Raw genomic sequence first — 19,171 nt, forward strand, 5'->3', positions numbered from 1 at the left:
TTCAGGGGGCTTCCATCTGTCCTCTTGACTGAAAAAGGCCTTGCGGGTGCCATGGGCACTCAGAAAAACCCCTTATTAATCTACTTTAAAGTCAGCTACATCATAGACTTTTTTTACTTTAATTTATTTTAAACCTCATTTCTAATAGAGTTCTGCATGAGAATTCTAATTTCTAATAGAATTCTGTCCCTCACACCCGAAAACACTTCTAGTTTCTAATTTTCCTGTTATGCACCTCAGGCTTCGCAGCCAGATGAGTTGACCATAGAGGAGCACGAGGTGCTGGAGGTTATTGAAGACGGCGATATGGAAGACTGGGTAAAGGTATCATTTTCCTCAGGTTGTTTTCTTTCCGCTATTACTTTTAGAAACAGAACTAGTGATGTAAGAACGTATTTGGATTTTTTTCAGAGTAGTAGGCAAAAGCAGAGCATCTTTCCTGTCGTTTATTTCCAGGCACGGAATAAGGCAGGCCAGGTGGGTTATGTCCCGGAGAAGTACCTGCAGTTCCCGACATCGAGCAGCCTGCTGAGCATGCTCCAGTCCCTTGCAGCACTGGACAGTCGGTCACACACCTCAAATAATTCAACGGAGGCTGACTTGGTCTCAGGCAGCCTGAATGGAGACTCCAGTGGTAAATATCAATAAATCAGGAAGTGGTGTGTTAAGCTTGCTCTCAAACGTGGTCTGTTCAGTGAGTTTGGAGGTTGCACGTGAGAATTTCACAGAATCACAGAATCATTTAGGTTGGAAGAGACCTCCAAAATCACCCAGTCCAGCCTCTTATTTCTCAATTTCTCCTTCGTGACCTGCACCTGAGTACAACTGTTCTTAACAACGATCTACCTACAATCAAGTGTCTGCATAATTGACTTGTCTGTCTTGTAGAGTTGCAATTAACATTAACCAAAATTAAGGAAACCTAAAATAACTTGATTTAGCAATTATTCATATAGCTCTTGGTTGTTTTTTTTTCAGGCTGATGCTGATTACACTTTTTTTCTCTCCCCAGTCTGTTTTGTAAAAGCACTTTATGACTATGAGGGCCAGACAGATGATGAGCTGTCCTTCCCAGAAGGGGCGATCATTCGCATCTTGAACAAGGAGAATCAAGACGATGATGGGTTTTGGGAAGGAGAATTCAACGGACGTGTTGGGGTATTCCCATCAGTGTTAGTTGAAGAGCTTACGGCCTCAGAAAATGGAGAGACTCAGTGGATTGGAGATATTCAGGTACGTGGAGAGTTGTATGTGTGGTGTTAGTTTGTTGGGGCATGTTCCTGTAGGAAATTTTACCCTCTGCACACTAACCCTTTTCACTCAGTGACAAGCTTTGATAATCTTGAGCTATTCCTTTGGCTAGTGATGTACTCGATATTATGAAAATGTGATTTAGAAATCACCCACTTTGGGAAGTTTTGCAAGACTACAGGGATCTGCTGCTTCTTTAACAGGAAAAAAAAAATAGAACAAATTAAGAAAAAAGAAAAAAGTGAATGCTTACCTTTTAGCTCCTTACCCAGCCTAATAATTACCAACTGATGTGTTTTGGCAAATGCAGCAGATTTGTGAATAAAGGAAAGTATTTGGGTAGAAAGGAAATGAGCCAAGGAGAAAATTCGCAGTCTACTTCTTGTAATTAATTCATGGCATGGACTGAGACATCGAACAGAACCTGGCAAAAAGAGAATTACAGGCTCTCTTAGCCCTAATTTAATGTTTTCATACTTAAAGCTGGTCTGCGTCTTCTCAATTTTTGAAGGGAGAATGCTGCTGAATATTGTAGCACAGTACTTTTTGCCAAAATGTCCTCATTTCAGCGTAGTTCTGTAATCCCCACGCTACATCAGAAAATCAGGCGCCTTCTGTAACTGTGGTGCTGGAAACTGGACTTCCATGTGTCCTACAGACATTTCTCCAGTGTTTTATTCTTTGATTTGAGAAGACCATGAAGACAGAGGAGTGTTCAGCTGCATTCCTGGGCACGCTGAGTTCCTCTGTTCTGACTGAGCTTCATTTCATTTGAGATAAAAATGTCGAAGTGCTGCCTGTATTTAAATGGGTAGGAATGTCAGAGTTAACCAAAGAGACATTCACGGAGCTTTTTGGACAAACTTTGCATGTGTTTGTGCCATAAAATATCAATGCTAATTTTGTTTCATATTCTTTGTCCCAATTACATGCAGGAGTGTTATTGCTTCTGTTTGTCTCAACATTTTAACGGCACAAACAGAACTGAGCAGTCAGATCGCTTTTATCACATTTTTGTGTATGTGTGGAGAGGCACGTTTGGCCAAATGGCTATTTTTTTTTTCAGATAACCTTCAAAAAGCCTGTCTAAATTATACCTGGGAAAGGATGAAAATTTCTGCTCGGTGGCAACCTGTTATTTAAAGATAGATCTGTAATCCCTGTTGGATATCTTGGCTGTCCTCTGGTGTACCCGACAGCGCTTTTGTCAGATAGTTTTTCTCCAGATGAAAGTTCCTAGCATGCTAATGCCCCGGAGTGCTTCTCGTGCCGTGGTTTGTAGATAAAAACCGTGGAGGAGTAAGGCTTTACCTCTCTTTCATGCAGGTATCCCCGACTCCGAAGCCCAACAACGCCCTCCCGCCGCTGCCGCTGTACGACCAGCCTCCCACGAGCCCCTACCATAGTCCAGATAAAAGAGGGTCCCAGTACTTCCCCAGATCGCCGTCAACTAACGGTAAGAAGTTTTGTGATAGACAAAGAAGCAGTTCAGCTCATAAAATGTTGGTATTTTGGGAAAACAAAAACAAAAAAAAGCTTTTTTTGCAACATAAATCTTACTCAGCAATATTGAGTGACCCGGTGGTGGTGTGTCGATGCTTTCTCTTTCAGAAAACAGCTTCAGCTCAGAGTCCCCTGGATTCTCCCAGCCTCCCCGACTTCCTCCTGAAACTTCATACGGCAAACTGCGACCTGTGAGTTTCAAATGCTGTTTTTTTTTGTTGATGTTACCAGGTTTTAAAGCTGGGTCGTGTCGCTAGCCCAGCTAAAACCCGCACAGGGGCATTCGGAGCAGTGGAATTCCTGTGGCCTGTGATACAACACCTGATGGTTTGGCTCTCAGTGCCCTGCAAATCCAATTACTCCGTATAATAATAGAGCATCTCGGGAGAATGGTGCGAGGAAAAGTCTGCTCACTCCCCTTTGATAATCCCACAGATGTGTCAGAAAGCTGTGGGACACGAGAGCTATTGGAGATAAGTGGGTACTGGAACAAAACAAAGCTGCGCTTGTTTAAACAATAAGTCCCTGACTGGGCTTAAAAATGACCTTGAATTTTATCTGGCCCCTTTGTATCCAGCCTGCCCTTCTGCATCTGCCTTGGTAGCTGGAATAGCTTCGTGTCTCTTTGTGAGGCACATGAATTGTGAAATGTAAGCTGGGAGGAAATTGTTACGTCTATAATGTAGATGTTAGTCAATAAACCTACACCACCTTGCGAGGCTTTGGGAGATTACTTCTGCTGTTGCCACACGTAATACCCACTGAGCAGAACCAATAAAGAGGTGGTGAATAAATGCCAGAACAGTTTAATCGTATGATTTGTACAAGTGTTTTGTGTTTTTTTTTCCAGAGGTTGTGTTCCCAGCCACACAACGCGCTGGCAGACAAATCTGCTCGCCGGCAGTTTGATGTAATACGCAATCCTTGGAGCTCTATTGCATTTAGGGCTAATTTTTTTTCCAAACTGCTTGATTTGAGAATTTTGAATTAAAAATTTTCTTAACAGTGATATCCTGTACCTTTTGTGATGCCTTTGCTGCTTAGACAGAGCTCCTGCTAGGAAAGGAAAGGAAAAATTTCATCACTTCAATCTTGCAAAGTTCATCCGCTAGGGTTAACTTTGAATCACATTTTGAGGATTTCAAAGTCCGGCAACAAATCACATTAAGATCTAATATTTGTATTTTCCTAACATTTTTAATGAATGAGTTTGCAGAAGTATTTTTTGAATGAATATTCAAAAATGCATTCAAATATTCCAGCAGTCAGTGAGTTAGCCTTAGTGAAATACAGATGAAAGATACAGCGCTGCTTTATTAAACATTTAAGTACTGAACAGAGAAGTTGCAAGTTATCATATTCTCTGGTGAAATGACTGATTCAACTCTTTCATTTTGTAGATTTGTATTTACTTAATTTGTTTCTTGCAGCTGAGTGCCTTTTCAAGATACTACAACAGTGCCATGTCTTAATTAAAGGGATTTCTCGTAGTATTGCATTTTAAATATGCATGTTTTTAAAATATTGTGAAGTTTTTTAGGGTATTGCTGACAGTACCAACCAGGGCTGCTCAGCTGTTTCATACTCTACAATTCATGTTTTTCACAGCAAGTCATTCTGGTGTGTTCTGAAAACGTGACAAAAACCCTGCGTGGACTTTAAACGCCCTTTAAACCCTGTTAAAGCCCAAGGTTGAGTTTGGGGATATTTACTGGCATTTTCTGGCTGTTTCAGGTGCGAGCAGCCCCACCGCCCCCTACGCAGCATCATCGCCGGCCAACAGAGAAGATAGAGGACGTGGAAATTACTCTGGTGTAACGAGCGGACTGGTCGAGCAGTAGTGCTACAATCAAGGCCAAACGCCGCATTTGGTCGATCTCGTTTTTAGGCACCTTTGCATGATGAAGACGTTGAATAGAGCAAGGGATAGGGAGGATTTTCTGTGACGGTGACATGCTGGATTCCTTCCCACGGTCATGACTATTTCGTGCCTTTTTTTTTTTTTTTGGGTTTTGGTTTCTAGACATCATTCTTCCTCTCTTAGCACAAACCAAGCCGGGCCAAGCAGCGAGCAGAGGATTGCCTTGGAGCAGGTTTCTCTCTTGGCTGAAGATGGTCAATTTTTATACGGAGGCCGAGGAAAGAGCCTCGTTCATGCAACTTAGTCATAGCATACTTCTACCACGTGCATTAGTACAGTATATTACTGTTGCCATAGGAATGTGTGAAAAGATTGTCAATTCTCCAAGTAGCATTACTTGTCTGATTAGCTATTAATCAGATCTTGCGGAACGAGAAAGGGAACTGAAAAAAAAATAAGTATAAGGAGAGGCTGGCTCCTCTTTACTCCCCTTGAGGAAGGAAGAAACAGGAAAATAATCTTATAGATAAGGAAAAGTGAGGCAGATCATATGGCGTTAATTACGTTAATGCACACCTCTTCAATAATTAACAGTTAAACAGAACTAAATGTTCTTTGTATTAATATTTATGCAGTACATTTAGTAATAGAGTATCTAATATGGAGGTGCTGAATTAGTAGCAACATCTTGTTCCATAGCATAAACCAACCGGTAGGAAAGTAAGTGAGATTTTGTCTAGATCTGGAAATTGAGCTTCTTTCTTTTTTTTTTTTTTTTTTTTTCTTAGCAGTTTTTGGGGGTTTTCTTTTTTCTTTCTTCTTTTTTTTTTTTTTTTTTAATTTTGGTTTTCTTTTCTTTTTTTTTTTTTTTAAAGTTTTTGGGTCACTCTTACCCCAGTTATTGCCGTGTACTTTATTATCCAACGTTAGCAGTGTATCTTTGTCATCAAAAGATCTGGCTAGAGTTAGACGTTACATTTAGAGTATTTACATGCATTATTTAGTTCGTGCATTGGATGGTCCTGTAGTGTTCTCCCACCTGAAGCCAGAGCCAGGAAAAACTCTGGTTTATTCCAAGCCTTCAGACTGCCTTAGTGGCCAAGAGCACAACAGAGCATGGTCACAAATTCCTCTTAGGCAACAAATAGAGAGTAAAAAAATCTCAAAAAAAAAATCTCAAAGCTAGGCTTAAATCAGAGATCTCTGGGAAGGAGGCTTTTTGTTGGTGGTGGGATGGAAAAGGAAGAGGGTTTTCAAAGCTGTAACACGAAGAGGAAAGGGGAAAACCAGGTGAAAGCAGGTTTCTCTTCATATGTGATTCCTAAATTGCTCTCAGAATAGCAATATCCGTCGGATCAAAGCTGAGAGGCATCACAAGGTTGCTTTTTTTGAGCTGTTGTATGGGCTCGAGTGAACGCGCTCTTCTGTGTTCATTTTTTTTTTTTTTCTAAGCCAGTAAATCGTCTACCGTTAGTTTACTAACAAGGGCTATTTTTTGAGGCTGCATTTACAAAAATCATCTAACCAGATTTTGTCATAAACTTTGCACATACTTGTAAATCCCAACCCAAGCTGGGTCTCTGAGACATTCGCATTTGCCAATCTCCTTTCCCAGTGGGATCTTTAACCAAGAGTGGGGCTGTTTGAAGAAAAAAAAAAAAAATCATTGATCAGTTATGAAATCAGTGACTGTCCAATGAAGTCTTTTCCATATTTTTCATTCTTTTGCACCTCTTGTCCTGTTGATCTGTTCGAGGTCTTTTTATGTGTTTATCAAACTTGTTCTTAAGTTTAAAAAAAAAAAAAAAAAAAAGTTTTTAAAAAGATTTAACTGTTTGCAAAAATTTTGAAAGCTTCACAACGCAGAAGAAAAGCAAGTTTTGCCATAACGTTCACGTTCAATTTCTTTGGCCAGTTTTTCTGTGTCCTTCATACCTGGACTTTCAAAATTCAGAAAGTGTTATTTAAAGTCTCTTTAGTTGTATTTTAAAATATTTTCTGTAAGAGCTGCTAATTTTATTTAAAAAAAAAAAGGAAAAAAAAAAAGAAAAAAAAAGAAAAGTTGTACAAATATGCCTCCTTTTTAACTATGATTTCTTCATACAGGGCATGTATTCGACGTATCATCATGTACAGCGTCAGTACACTGAAAGCATGGGTGCAAATGCTTTCTTTATATTGGCTGTAAAAAGTTTGTATTTATTATGTATAAAAAGTTGAATAATAAAAAAAAGTGGAACTAAAGCCCTTTTGTTGCCCTGATACCAGACCCGGCGACGTTTGGGGCGAAAAATCCGTGGAAGATTTCCACCGGGGGAAGATCTGTGGCTGAGAGAGAGCCTGGCCTTTGGGGACAAAAATATAGAGGTTTGGGGGCATCGTTTTTATGGTTTATTATTCTTTTATGCAGAAATGTGAAACTCCTGCTCAGAAAAACACACACAAGCTTAAAATATCGCTTGGAGGTGGTATTTATATGAGGAACAAAATCCTTCCCCAAATGCAGAGCCGGCAACAAAGCCCCAGCTATCGAAATAATTGCTTAACGGCCCCGTTAGGATAATTGCATAAAGAAAGAGGGGGAAGGTGATTGATAATACCTCTTCATCCCGATTGTCCTTTAATGGGCTCGATTTGCCTAATTGTGCGTTGCCCCTGCACCACGAAGCAAGGCTCCCTTCGTGCTCTGCCTTTCCCTGTTATTTTCTTCCCAGCTCAGCAGCCCGGTGCCTTGCTTTGCTCCTTTTCCTTCCTCGAAGGTGAGTGCTTTTCGGCCAAGTCCTGTGCGAGGTCTCCTCCTTTGAGAAATCTTCTCCTGTTTTTTAGATCCATTCGCGGTGCTCCTCCAAAAATGATTGTCCCGACTGCTTTGTCCTTTTGTTCAGCGCCTCGCTTGTTGCATCTCTCCTTTTGCTGCTTCACACACCTCTGTTCGTTATCAGCACAGCTTATAAACGATGCTAATCCCCAAATCCACCACCGATTTTTCCATGAAGATCTCCTCACCCTGAAGCGCTTTCCAAAGCGCTTTGCCTGCGAGAAGGAGACAGCTGTGGCTTTAACAGCTCTCATTTTGAGGCCAAAAGGGAGCCTGGTACAAAGCAGAGGTTATGTGTGGCTTCGTATTTGGTGTGGGGGATTTAGGGAAAGAGCACGTGGAGCTTGGCCAGTGCAAAGATGGAAATTTTTGAGAGAAAGTGACAGAAAGAATGAATGAAAACTCACTGACAAGGGGGAGATGATGGTTTTGCACCCACCTGGCCCTGCCCCAGCCAAAAAAAAAAAACCACCAGCAGCCAGGGAAGCAGGAGCCAGGCTCTGCTTTGCTGTGCCGTGTCCCAGGGGAAAGCTCAGCCCTTAAAATATGTCTTGGGTTGGGTTTGGGCTGTAGCAGACCATGGTTTTGTTCGTATCACACACGGCAGGCCCTCCGGGAGATAAAATCAGGACTGGCAGAGTGAAGAGAGTAAATTATTAAAGCCATTTCTTGGATGCAGCCATCGCCGGGTTGCAGGTCCGGGTACGTGAGGCTGCTTTAATTGCAAGCTGATGAGATTCTCGTCTGAGAATCGAGCGATTCGGTCTGCAGCATCCCTCTGAGCCTCTCCCCGAAAAGAAGAGCTTTCAGATCAGCCAGAAAGCTTTCGGAAAGGAAGCGTCGGAGGCTTTCTGTCATTTTCTGTGCATCCCAGGCTGCTGCTTCAGCTGCCCGGGGTCTCCTGGGAAGCTTCGTGGCCTTCAGCAGGCGGTCGGCTGCCCACTGCCGTGGCAGGATCGAGGATGGAGGCTGCAGAGTGTGCCAGGAGAAATGTCCCCAAAAAACAATATTCTGACACTCCTGAGGAGCCTGCCTGCTTTGTGCACTGGAAACGGGTTGGAAATGGCTTTTGAGGAGTGGAGCTGTCAGAGCAGCGTGACAACAAGTGGGTTCTCCCACTGCTCCCGGCACCTAAATGCATCATTTGGGGCAAAATCGTGCTGGGCTGTGGGCGCTGTCCTAACCCAGGGGTGGAGGAGGCTCTGTCCCCTCTTGGGTGCTCATTTTGGCTCCTGGGTTTGGTTTAGGTTTTTCTTTTACAATGCAAATCCGAGAACAATTGCTGTGAGGTGTGCTTCTGCTGTAATTGCTTCTCCTTTTTCCCGTTGTTTGTTAAAAGACAAATGAATTTCCAGGATCAGTTGCGCGGGGAGTGCTGACGGCAGCAGCTTCTCCAAACCCCGTAGCGCAGCTGTTTTGCCCGGCTGAATCCTGCAGACTGGGCCAAATCCAGCTTCACCTCCGTGTCACAGAGGCAAATTACTGCACTGATTAATTAATTTCTCCAGGAGTGGGGCCTCCTTCCTGCCGGACAGCAGGAGGGCACCGCAGGCACCACGTTTGGGTGCAAGGCTGTCGGGCGGAGACCGAAAACAGCCACAACCTCAGATTAATTCATGGAATGTGCTTGCACGAGGAGATATGAGAGGCTGATAATTTAAAAGTATGGTTACAAGTTTTTTTTTTTTTTTTTTTTAATAATAATGCCATATGGATAAGAATATCCTGGTTTCTGAGAAGCGAGGTGTGCCTTTACCTGTTTGTGCGCCCTTCCTTCACTTCCATTGCTGTGGATTGAGCACAAAACCATCATTTTCCTCCAAAAAGAGGTGACAGAAATGAGTGCAGCTCCTCAAAAAGGAGCAGCAAGGGCAGAGGAGGGACAAAGAGGGGATCGTGGCCGCTGTGATCTCCTTTAACCCAGCCCTCGTTTTGGGAACGGCTCGTGCTGGTTGGGTTTTGCTTGCCGTTGGCTTTGCAGCTCCTGCTCTCCCTGAATCGTCCTGGCTGGAGATAAATCAAGGATGCGAGGAGGTGTTATTCCTCCAGAAAGGCCGGCTCGGTAAACACGCTTCATTTATTTATTAGACCCTGCCAAGCAGGTGTGTCGCATCGCAGCCCGAATGGTTTATTTAGCACCGTGAGTAGCTGCAGTCCCCAAAATAAGCCCTTCCTGGATGGCAGTCATCTGATATTTTTGCCAAAACTGCTCATTTTCAAAAGCAAATAGCCCCTCGCAATTGCTACCGCTGCTTTGAGCTCACTATTTAGAGCTATTTCTGAAAGATCGGGAAAAAAAATAAAAGGTGTTGCATCTTTGGCTCCGCTTTTGCATTCCGGTCAGGTGTCTGTGTGCTCCTCATGGGTCCCCTGCGAGCTGGCTGCCGAGGGCTCTGGTTAATGTCCTAGAAAATCACCTTGTGCGTGGACTCCCGGCCGTTCTGGTGCTGGTTCTTGCTGCTGGAGGGGGTTCTCAGCGAGCCGGCAGCCTGAAAATGGGGTGAATTTGCTCAGAACAGGCTCGGGTCCCGAGACTCAGCTGGCGGCTGGAGCTCGGGGAGCATTTTTGCCCCATTAGTGCATGGGTTGTCCTCATGCAGGGGCCATTAGGGCTGGGATGCACACCCCTCCTCCCTCCTTCCCCAAGCAAAGCCAATCCTACAGCCTCCAAACCCCCAGCCTCGCGGAAATAACCCTAAATCTTCATCACCCCGCAGCAGAACGGGTTTCAGCTCCTACACGGCGCTGTCCCCTGGGAGGTGGCTGCGTGCCTGCTGCAAATCACCTCACTGCCGAGCAGAGAGAAGAGCTAAAATGCTGCAGGAGACGAGAAGAGCAGGCAGGTGGAGGTTTTCGGGCTGTGTTTTTTCCCCCTGTCCCTTAGCACTCCTTCTCCTGGGAAGCAGAACCCCAACTCCTTTTGCCCATCCCTGTCCCGGGTTTTGTTTTCCACTTTTCCACCTTTTTTGGGGGGGGAAATTCATGAGCCCTGCGGTGTGCCCGATGAAATTGCTGGCTGTGGGGCGGGTGAGTGGGATGGTTTTTCTCTTCCAGGCCTCCAGGTTGTGTAAAAAAGGCGGTGGGAGGCAGGTTTAATGCAGCACTGACCTTGGGCTGGCTCCTTTTTCCTCTCGGGAAGGTGAGGGCTCGCTCCGGGAGCAGCAATCAGATTTCCTCCTGCTCCTGCAGCATCTCCCTGTGACGGGGACATGATTTTATCATGGGAAAGCAGCAGCAGGAGGAGGAATCGTGGGTTTTTCCTAGCAGTTCGTTCTCCCCCAATGCTGCCTTTTGCCACCGGGGCCTCCCCCGAAAATCCCACGTGCCTACGAGCTGGGAAAAGTCACCGTTTACCCCGGTCCCTTCGCTGCGAGGCCGCTGCCAGCCCCTCCTGGCTGCTCTGAACGGGAGCCAGGTTCCTGGGGAGCCAAAGCAGGGGACGAGCGGCTTCATTGAGCCCGCTCAATGGCCCGGGGCTGCCATAAACCATGTCGCTGTCTGGGCGATGAAAGGAGCAAGGGGGGGAGGCAGGACAGCTCCCAAATCCCCAACCTGCTCCGGGATGGCTTCCCCGCCGCGAGGAGACCTGCTGCTCACCCCCAGCTCGCCAAAAAGGGGCCCCCGTCGGGGATGCTGGTGCCACCGATGTGGCATCCAAGGGGGGTGTGAATCCCCTGAGCTCTGAGCAGCAGCAGGGAAATGCCCTCAAGGGCAGCCAGCTCTTTCCCTGCTCCCTCTGCACCCCAAAAACCCAAGCAGCAAAAACCTAAAAAAACTAAAAACTCGGGTTTTAGGGGCAGTCCTGGCTCCTCAGCCGAGCAAAGCAACCTCCTGGCTGTGGCTGGGGCCAGAGGGAGCCGAAGGAGGAATCCCACGCTGCTATTTGTGGGACTGAAACCTTCCCAACCGAGGCTCGGAGCCCCGCTGGCTCAGCCAGGCCACGTCTGGGGGGAGAGGGGACATTCCCTCGCTGCCTGACACCCCCCCCCCCCCCAAGAGCTCTCCTCTGGGCCATGCTGCCCCCGAAATGCTGACACAACACATATTTTCTCCTTAATAGGGCATGGAAAAGGCGACGCACGTCAGGGCCAGGCTTTTGGCTCACGCCGTGCCTTCCCCTTCTCTTTATGGGATGCAGAAATGCATCGGCTCGGCGAACCCGGCCTAAAAGAAAGACCTCAGGCAGGTATTTCCTGAAGGAAGGTGGTCCCAAGGTGGAAACCTGCAAGCAGTGGGTTTGGTTTAGGTTAGGAGGGTCCTAAAAACTGATTTGAGAGCCAGGTTATTAGGGATTTAGGCTCAGATCCCTGCACAGAGACGTCCTCGGCTCCTGGCCGCCCTACAAAGGATGGGTCCGGGAGGAGGGAGGAAGGCACAAGGCAGGGTGAGGGGGGCAGGAGAAGAGGTCATAAAAAACGTTTTTCTGCCAGGGAAAATGCAGTAGTGCCTCTGCATGGGATGGAAAAAGAAAGGAATGACTTCTTCAGAGAGGGGACTTCTCCCTCTCGTACCTCTGGTCAGCCCCATGATCCATCCCGCTGGATAAGGGATGTTGGAGGCACGTCCCAACCTAGTGGCTGAAGTCTCTCGTAAGGTGATTCTCACCTCCTCTAAATTTCACTTCTTTTCTCACCTCCTCTAAATTCCTCTTCTTTTCTTACCTCCTCTAAACCACGAGCTGGCTTTGTCTGTCTACAGGGATGCAGACGGAAAGGAGCAGCAGGAGCTGACAGCACGCCTAAGCAGGTGTTTCTGTCCACGTTACACCAGCCCAGTCCAAGCCCCGGGTTCCCAGTGCTCCCAGTTCGATCCCTGTTTGACCTGGCTCCAGCCTCAGTCCCTACAGGGGGAAATCAGGAGGAGATGGATGGAGTTTGGCTCTGAATTTTGGGCAAGAGGAACTCCTCATTGAGCACAACACACGAAGCTTTCCCCACCCTGGAAACTGTCTCCACTGACATCTAGTGGCAAAACAGGCTTCTTTTATTTTTTTTTTCCTTCTTTTTTTTTTTTTTTTTTTTTTTTTTTTTTTTTTTTCTCTCTGGTCCCCATGGGTGGTTCTGAGCAGGCTGAAAACGGGCAGTGCAGGAGGTGGCTGCAGGACGGACCATTTTATTTTAATTTAAAGCCATTACCCCTCGTCCTGTCACCACTCTCCCTCCCAAAGAGTCTCTCCCCATGCTGGCTGAGAAGAAACCCAGCTCAGCATTTCTGTCCATAGCCAAAAGCCCAGGGAAACCTGAAAACACAACAAATCTGCTCGCAGCAAGCATCCACCTCCCACTGCCTTCATCTGCTTGCTGTGGGAGGACCGTGATCGTGAAATCTGTGAGTTTTGCTGGATTTTAACCACGTTTTTTTTTATCTTTACTGCACACAGAGGTGCTCCCAGGCCTCTCAACACCCCTTTCCTCTACCCCTCCGAGATGGAGATCCAGCTGGCACAACGCAGGTGGACCACAGACTTATTTACGGAGCCACGAAATGATGATATCCCATTTTTTCATCCTTTCTTGATATATATTTTTGGCACAGAAGCCCTGCAGTATCCACACAAGGCCCTCTCTGTACAACCAGAGCCGTGCAGTGCCCCTGCCCTCACCCCTGGCTGCTCACTTTTTGTCAAACCTCTAGTGAAGCTATCCAAAAGAAGCCTTACGGAAAGCCCAGCAGCTTATTTCTACCTTTTTTTTCACTATTATCCCGTTTTTCACCATTATCCCCAAATCTTCTGGCTCCGTCCTTGGAGGTTTGCAAGGCAGGACTTCCATTTTCTCACTCCTCCCAAGCAGTCTGTATTTACCTGCATGTTTGTGGATATTTTCGTTTATTAGTTCTCCCCATTATTATGTTTTCTCATTTACACTGCACATCCAAAAGCCTGCAACCCCCTAAAATGGTAACATTTTTGACAAAATGACCGATTTCTCCATCTTTGGCCACTGCGGAAGTTTTAAGCAAGAAATCCCATCCTGTTGGTATTCACGTAACCCAGTGCCCAGACTGCAGGGGCAATGACATGTCAAAAGAGGACAAAAGAAGTGACAATATGTCAAAAGAGGTATAAAAAAAGACTTGTCCTGCAACTCCATTTGTCATATTTATTTAATTTGCCTTGAGTGAGGTAGAGGGACCACAGCCCACCCTCGAGATGCTGCACAAACGCAGCAGCCAAGACCTACAATAGCTCGAAGTTTACAGTTGACCATAACGTATAGTTATAGGTAACTGTAAATAATTAACAGCTATTGTTAAATTTTACTTAAAATAAGGGATAAGAGTTTGACACTCTCGAGCTGCCAAGACTCCTGATGTTTCCCGGCAAATAACAGAGAGCTCATGTGTGCATTTCACATGGTTTTCCTCAGGGGCGTTTCCTTCACTTGTGACTGACTAAAAATTGGAAGAAAGGTGAAAAAAAAACACTGAAGCAAAACGCAGTCAGAGCGGGGCTGGCGCCCTCCCCTCAGCGCCGCTCCCCTCATGGCGACGGGGACGGCAGCCATGAGGGGACGGCCTCTGTAACCACCCTGAAAGCTGCATATCGAGGTGAATTATCCTGTCAGCGCCCAGGCCCTTTCACACCGGCTTTCCAGCCATCTTAACACCGACTGAGGGCGCTCGCAGCCGCTTGGGAAGGCAAAAAAACGCCTTGAAAGAGGGCGGGTTAAGCCTCGCCAACATGGCGGCGCCGGGAAAAAACTACATTTCCCGTCATCCCCGTTCCCCCGGTAGCCCCCCACGTGATCGCAGCGGGCCAATGGGAAGCGGCGGAAGGCGATATAGCCCGCCCAGGAGTGCCCGCTCCCTCCTTTCCGCCGGGCGGCGCGGCGCAAGATGGCGGTGCAGATCTCCAAGAAGCGCAAGGTGAGGGCGGCCTCCCGCGTCGCCGCGGCCTCGGGGCGCCTCCATATCGGCGGGGCCGCGATGAGGGAGGTCTCGGCTTTCGTCGGCGGCGGGGGATGGCGGCGGATGGGGGAGGATGGCGGCGGATGGAGGCGGATGGAGGCGGATGAGGCGCGGAGGCCCCGTGGGGAAGATGGCGGCGGGAGGCTGGCGGGGTGCTGAGAGGAGGGAGGGGAGCCGGGCCTGGGGTTTTCAAGGCGGAAGGTTTTATTTTTCTCCTTATTTCTGCGTGAGGAGAGGAGCTGCCAGGCTGCAGGCCGGCTCGGGGGTGAATTTGGCCTAGGTTTAAACAGGAAACCCTGACTTGAGGCTGAGTGCTTGGCCAGAGGTTGACTTGGCCCCTTCGTTTTGTAGTTTGTCGCTGATGGCATCTTCAAAGCTGAGCTGAACGAGTTCCTGACTCGCGAACTGGCTGAAGATGGCTACTCCGGGGTAGAAGTCCGGGTCACTCCAACCAGGACCGAGATCATCATACTCGCAACCAGGTAACCGGGACGCTGCTGTTGGGTCGTGGAGGCTGTGCCAGGCTGTAAGAGGTGCTGCAGAACCTTTAAACGATGATATCATTAGGGAAGGACACTTGGGAAAGAAATCCTGAAGTGATATTCAGTGATACAGCAGCATTACAGCCCCTGCTAGTCGAGGGTGAGGACGTTACAACCCCTATTAGTCGAGGCTGGTTGAGGTTAGATGCTCTCTGGAAGCTCTTTGGGATGGTGTCTGTCTCTGACATGAGTATACTTTCTCAGTTATACTTCACTGTTTTGTGTTTTTTCTTTTTTTTCTTTTTTTTTAATTACAGGACCCAGAATGTCCTGGGTGAGAAGGGGCGCCGCATCCGGGAGCTGACAGCTGTCGTGCAGAAGAGGTTTGGCTTTCCTGAGGGAAGCGTTGAGGTAAAACTGCCTCAGTTAAACCAGTAGTAAGTGGGCTGTTCACTTAGCTGCGTGCTCTGTTCGGGTGGTTTCAGCTGAAAGTTTGCTGGGAGATTATCTTGGGGCGTGTTTTAGCTGTTCTCACAAAATGCTGTTGCCCTGAAAGAGGAGGTGGTTGGCTCTTAGTGGTACTTTGAGAGCTGTCAGTTGGGCTGTTTTTCGCTGCTTTCCCAATATCTGAGAAGCACATCTCTCTAAAAACCCATAGTAGGGTTTGGAACTAGGTGGTCTTTAAGGTCCCTTCCAACCCAAACCATTTCTGTGGTTGTTTTGTAGAGGATGTTGCTGTACCACCATTGAGGTGAGAAATGAGTCTAGCAGATTAATTTTTATTTGTATGTTACCATTCCTAATTAATAAATTCATAATGCTTCTGCCCTTAGAGCTTTGTTACAGAATGAGCTCTGAGATAGTGAAGTGACACAACAGTAATTTCCTGCTGTCTTTTAAATGGTTGAAATCTGGTGTCCTCGCTCGTACTTTCCTCTAAAAAGTTCTGGGGGAGGCTGGGGGGTGTTATTTTGTGGTCTAGGGTGCTGCTCGTGTTTATTCCTGCTCAGCCACTGCTGCTGGATCACATTATACAGTGAAGGCTGCTGCTGATCTTCATCAAATGTTTAAACTTAATGACAGCGACCTTCACAGAGCACATCAGGAGTTGTTGGCTCCGTGAATATTGTCCGTGTGATTTTTGAGTGTCTCTTCCTGAAGTATCAGCAGACGTGTTTTAATGGGGATGGGACGTTGAGCAGTACGAAGCTCCTGCTTTATTTTAACTGAAAAACACCTGGAAATGAAGCCAGTGCTGAGTTTACTGACCACTTTGTTGTTGTTTTTTGTAGCTCTATGCCGAGAAGGTGGCCACGAGAGGTCTGTGCGCCATCGCTCAGGCAGAGTCCCTGCGGTACAAGCTTCTGGGAGGCTTAGCGGTGCGTCGGTGAGTACAGCAAATGCGAGGCAGTGCAGATTTCAGGCACCATTTCCAAAGAACCCCTTAGAACCCCTTAAATTTTCAGCTTGAAAATTTAACCTGGTAATGCTGTGCTTGGAGAGGGCAGTTTGGAGTTTTAATCCCTGCTGTGTGCAGCTTTTTGTGTAGTACACTGTTACTTTTTGTAGTAATCGCTATTTCAAAAGTAAATGTTGAAGCCCACAGCAGATCGGATTAAAAGTTGGGTGACTGGTGTGGATAAAGCTTGCATTTATTTGTGAATAAATGGTTCAAATCACAACTTGAGGCCTTCTGGCTGAACTGTGGTTGAGGTGACAGCGGCCCTGCTCCTCAGATCCCTTCGGTGATGATACGATAACGAGTCAGAAGCGGGTGGCTCCTGCAGAGTGGTGCCCCTGCGGTGTCACGTTCTGTGGTGCTGCGGGTGGCTCTTCAGCAGGAGCATCCCATCCTCATTGATCGATTTTGAGGCATTTGTCTGAGAAAGGGACACAGGGGCTGGCTCCTGCTATGAAAAATTGTCCACCTTCAGCTACGGAGCCGCTCAGAACGTCCGCTTGTCACTCTGCTCACAACTTCCCGAGGCCTGGCACTGAAGCTGGTGTAAAATGGCACCGGGGAGTGCAGATTTGGCTGAGGTGCCCTCAACTGACCCCAAATTTGTTCTGCTTTCTGCCTTCAGAGCCTGCTACGGTGTCCTCCGCTTCATCATGGAGAGCGGCGCCAAGGGCTGCGAGGTGGTGGTGTCGGGCAAACTCAGAGGTCAGCGTGCCAAGTCCATGAAGTTTGTGGACGGTTTGATGATCCACAGCGGGGACCCCGTGAATTACTACGTCGACACAGCCGTGCGTCACGTCCTTCTCCGGCAGGGTGAGCGGCTTTCCCTGCTCTTTTTTTGTTTCCAAGTGTTTTGGAGCCAGGAGATCTCAGCTGCAGGCGTTCCGTGCCTGCAGGTGGGAGGTTTTCCTCAGCTCTCACGCCCCTCTAATCTTGCAGAGTGTTTCTGTTGTGCTGCCCCTGGGAATTGCATCTCATGGGAGATGGAGAAGCATCCTTTAGCAGACAACGGGACTTGTTGTAGTCTCCCTGAGTCTTCTGCCTTTGCTACCAGTGGGGATTGAACGTTTCCAGCTGATAATGTGATTTTCCAGGCACTGATTTGTGTCTTATGGCTTCTGAGGCTGGTAGCAAAACACCTTAAACATAGAGAAGCACTTCCTGACTGTTCAAAGGCTGTTTGCAGTTGGATTCTTGCTCCCAGGGGAAGTCAGGCAGAACACTGGTGCTTACAAGCCCCACAGAAAATCCAACACCACCCACTGACAGTTTTTCCCCCCATAGCTGTGCTGTTTCAGGTCTTCCCAGCTAAACCAGCCGAGCCTGCTCACCCCAGTCCTTCCCCTGGGTAAAAGTGACTTCTGCATCTTAATTAGCTTCGGGTTACTTAATTGCAGAGCATCCCATGTAGGAATGGCAGCACGAGGTCCCTCTCTGCCTTCCCTTCGGTGACGATCCGATGACGAGTCAGACGGTGACGTCCTTGCATCAGCGCAGCCCTCTCGGTGCCACGTTCTGTGGTGCCGTGCCAAGGCCACGTTGAGCAGGACGTCCTGCGCATTGGATGATTTTGAGGCATTTGTCTGAGAAGGGATAGAAAAAAAAAACCAACAAACAAGGCAGTTGGCTGGGAAACTGAGCTGTTACCCCAAGGAAAAAGTGTTTCACATCAGGGTTAGCATGACGTAAATCCTGAGTTGCAGTTAGCAAAATTCATAAAGAAATACTCTGATTTAGATCTACAGTAACTAGATTTTGAAGCTCTACCCCTTTTGTCTTGATTAGCTGCCATCTATTTCTTGATAGGGAACATTTTTTGATGCAGGGAGGTTATTTTATAGCCTTGGGGCCTTTCACTGCTGACTGTGCACTTGGTACCTCGTGAATGAGCGCTTTTTTACCCTTCTTTTGCAGGTGTATTGGGAATCAAAGTAAAGATTATGTTGCCTTGGGACCCAAGCGGAAAGATTGGCCCCAAAAAGCCTCTGCCAGATCACGTCAGCATCGTGGAACCCAAAGAAGAGATCTTGCCCACCACTCCCATTTCAGAGCAGAAAGGTGGCAAGCCAGAACAGCCGGCCATGCCTCAGCCAGTTCCCACTGCCTGAGGGGTAAGAGCCTGCGAGCAGCGGGACTTAACGGGGTGAGGGTACTGTGGGAGAGGTTTTGTGGCACCGGGAGAGCTGTCAGGTTGCTGAAACGTGGAAAAGAAAACCAGGAGGGAGCTGTTCTCCTCCTTCAGACAGCTTCACCCTATTCTGGGGGCAATTATCAGCCGGGGTGGCTGTTTTGGGGGTGGCTGTCCCCAAAACTGAGGTGGTTTAGTGACACGCTGCGAAGCACCGGGGCTTGCCCTTCAGTGAGGATACGATGACGAGTCTGAAAGGGAACGTCCGAGTGCCCTGCCTCGTGCTGTGTTCTACAGCATGAGATCTGGGACCTCGGGCTGGGATTTGAGTGACCTCGAGGCATTTGTCTGAGAAGGGCTCTGTGCTTGAGGTGTTTTCACACCCCTTAGCCCACCTACCAGCACGCAGCTGACCCCATGAACATGATTCGTAGGCAAATTCCGTAAGAAAATGATCCAGGCTTGAACTCCTGTCTCTAAATAAATATTTTGGGTAGGAGAATGGAAATGGAAAATGCTCTGCTACCATCTCACTCAGTATCTTGTTCTTTTTTTTTCTTACAGGTTTTGCAGCATCTGCAAGCAGAAGCTTGGCTGTCCTGAAAACATCTCTTAATAAAATCACAAAAGACAGCGTTTGTGGGGGTGCTTCTTTTTGCCAGGTGCATTCAGAGAGAGCCCCGCTCCCATCTCTGGTGTGGAAGGAAATCCTTCGCGTTTCTTCTAGCCTGTGTTACCTTCTGGAGTGAACTTACTCGAT

The 19,171-nt window shown here is 47.4% G+C and overlaps 2 protein-coding genes across 4 annotated transcripts in view; both read left to right on the top strand.

The window, feature by feature from the left end:
- Nucleotides 1-6,859, top strand: part of FCHSD2 (FCH and double SH3 domains 2) — a 137,684-nt gene extending 130,825 nt beyond the window's left edge. For all 3 annotated transcript variants that reach the window (XM_084494711.1, XM_084494709.1, XM_084494710.1), the window contains 6 exons: nt 241-324; nt 457-634; nt 1,013-1,233; nt 2,578-2,707; nt 2,863-2,945; nt 4,489-6,859. In XM_084494711.1, coding sequence (XP_084350837.1) covers nt 241-324; nt 457-634; nt 1,013-1,233; nt 2,578-2,707; nt 2,863-2,945; nt 4,489-4,572 — 780 coding nt within the window. In that variant the 3' untranslated portion in view covers nt 4,573-6,859. The remainder of the gene's footprint in view (nt 1-240; nt 325-456; nt 635-1,012; nt 1,234-2,577; nt 2,708-2,862; nt 2,946-4,488) is intronic.
- Nucleotides 6,860-14,205: 7,346 nt separating this feature from the next.
- On the top strand, nt 14,206-19,044 carry RPS3 (ribosomal protein S3). The gene is made up of 7 exons (XM_084494769.1): nt 14,206-14,300; nt 14,694-14,824; nt 15,142-15,235; nt 16,117-16,211; nt 16,909-17,096; nt 18,198-18,394; nt 18,976-19,044. The coding sequence occupies exons 1-6, from the start codon at nt 14,271-14,273 to the stop codon at nt 18,389-18,391; spliced, it is 732 nt and encodes a 243-aa protein (XP_084350895.1). The 5' UTR covers nt 14,206-14,270; the 3' UTR covers nt 18,392-18,394; nt 18,976-19,044.
- Nucleotides 19,045-19,171: the final 127 nt, after the last annotated feature.

Source organism: Aythya ferina, assembly GCF_964211825.1.
Source record: "Aythya ferina genome assembly, chromosome: 1".
Lineage (NCBI taxonomy): Eukaryota > Metazoa > Chordata > Aves > Anseriformes > Anatidae > Aythya > Aythya ferina.

Coding starts and splice junctions, on each gene's coding strand:
- RPS3 (XM_084494769.1), top strand. CDS start 14,271: ATGGCGGTGCAGATCTCCAAGAAGCGCAAG. Junction 14,301..14,693: donor AGATCTCCAAGAAGCGCAAG/GTGAGGGCGGCC, acceptor TTCGTTTTGTAG/TTTGTCGCTGATGGCATCTT. Junction 15,236..16,116: donor TTCCTGAGGGAAGCGTTGAG/GTAAAACTGCCT, acceptor TGTTTTTTGTAG/CTCTATGCCGAGAAGGTGGC.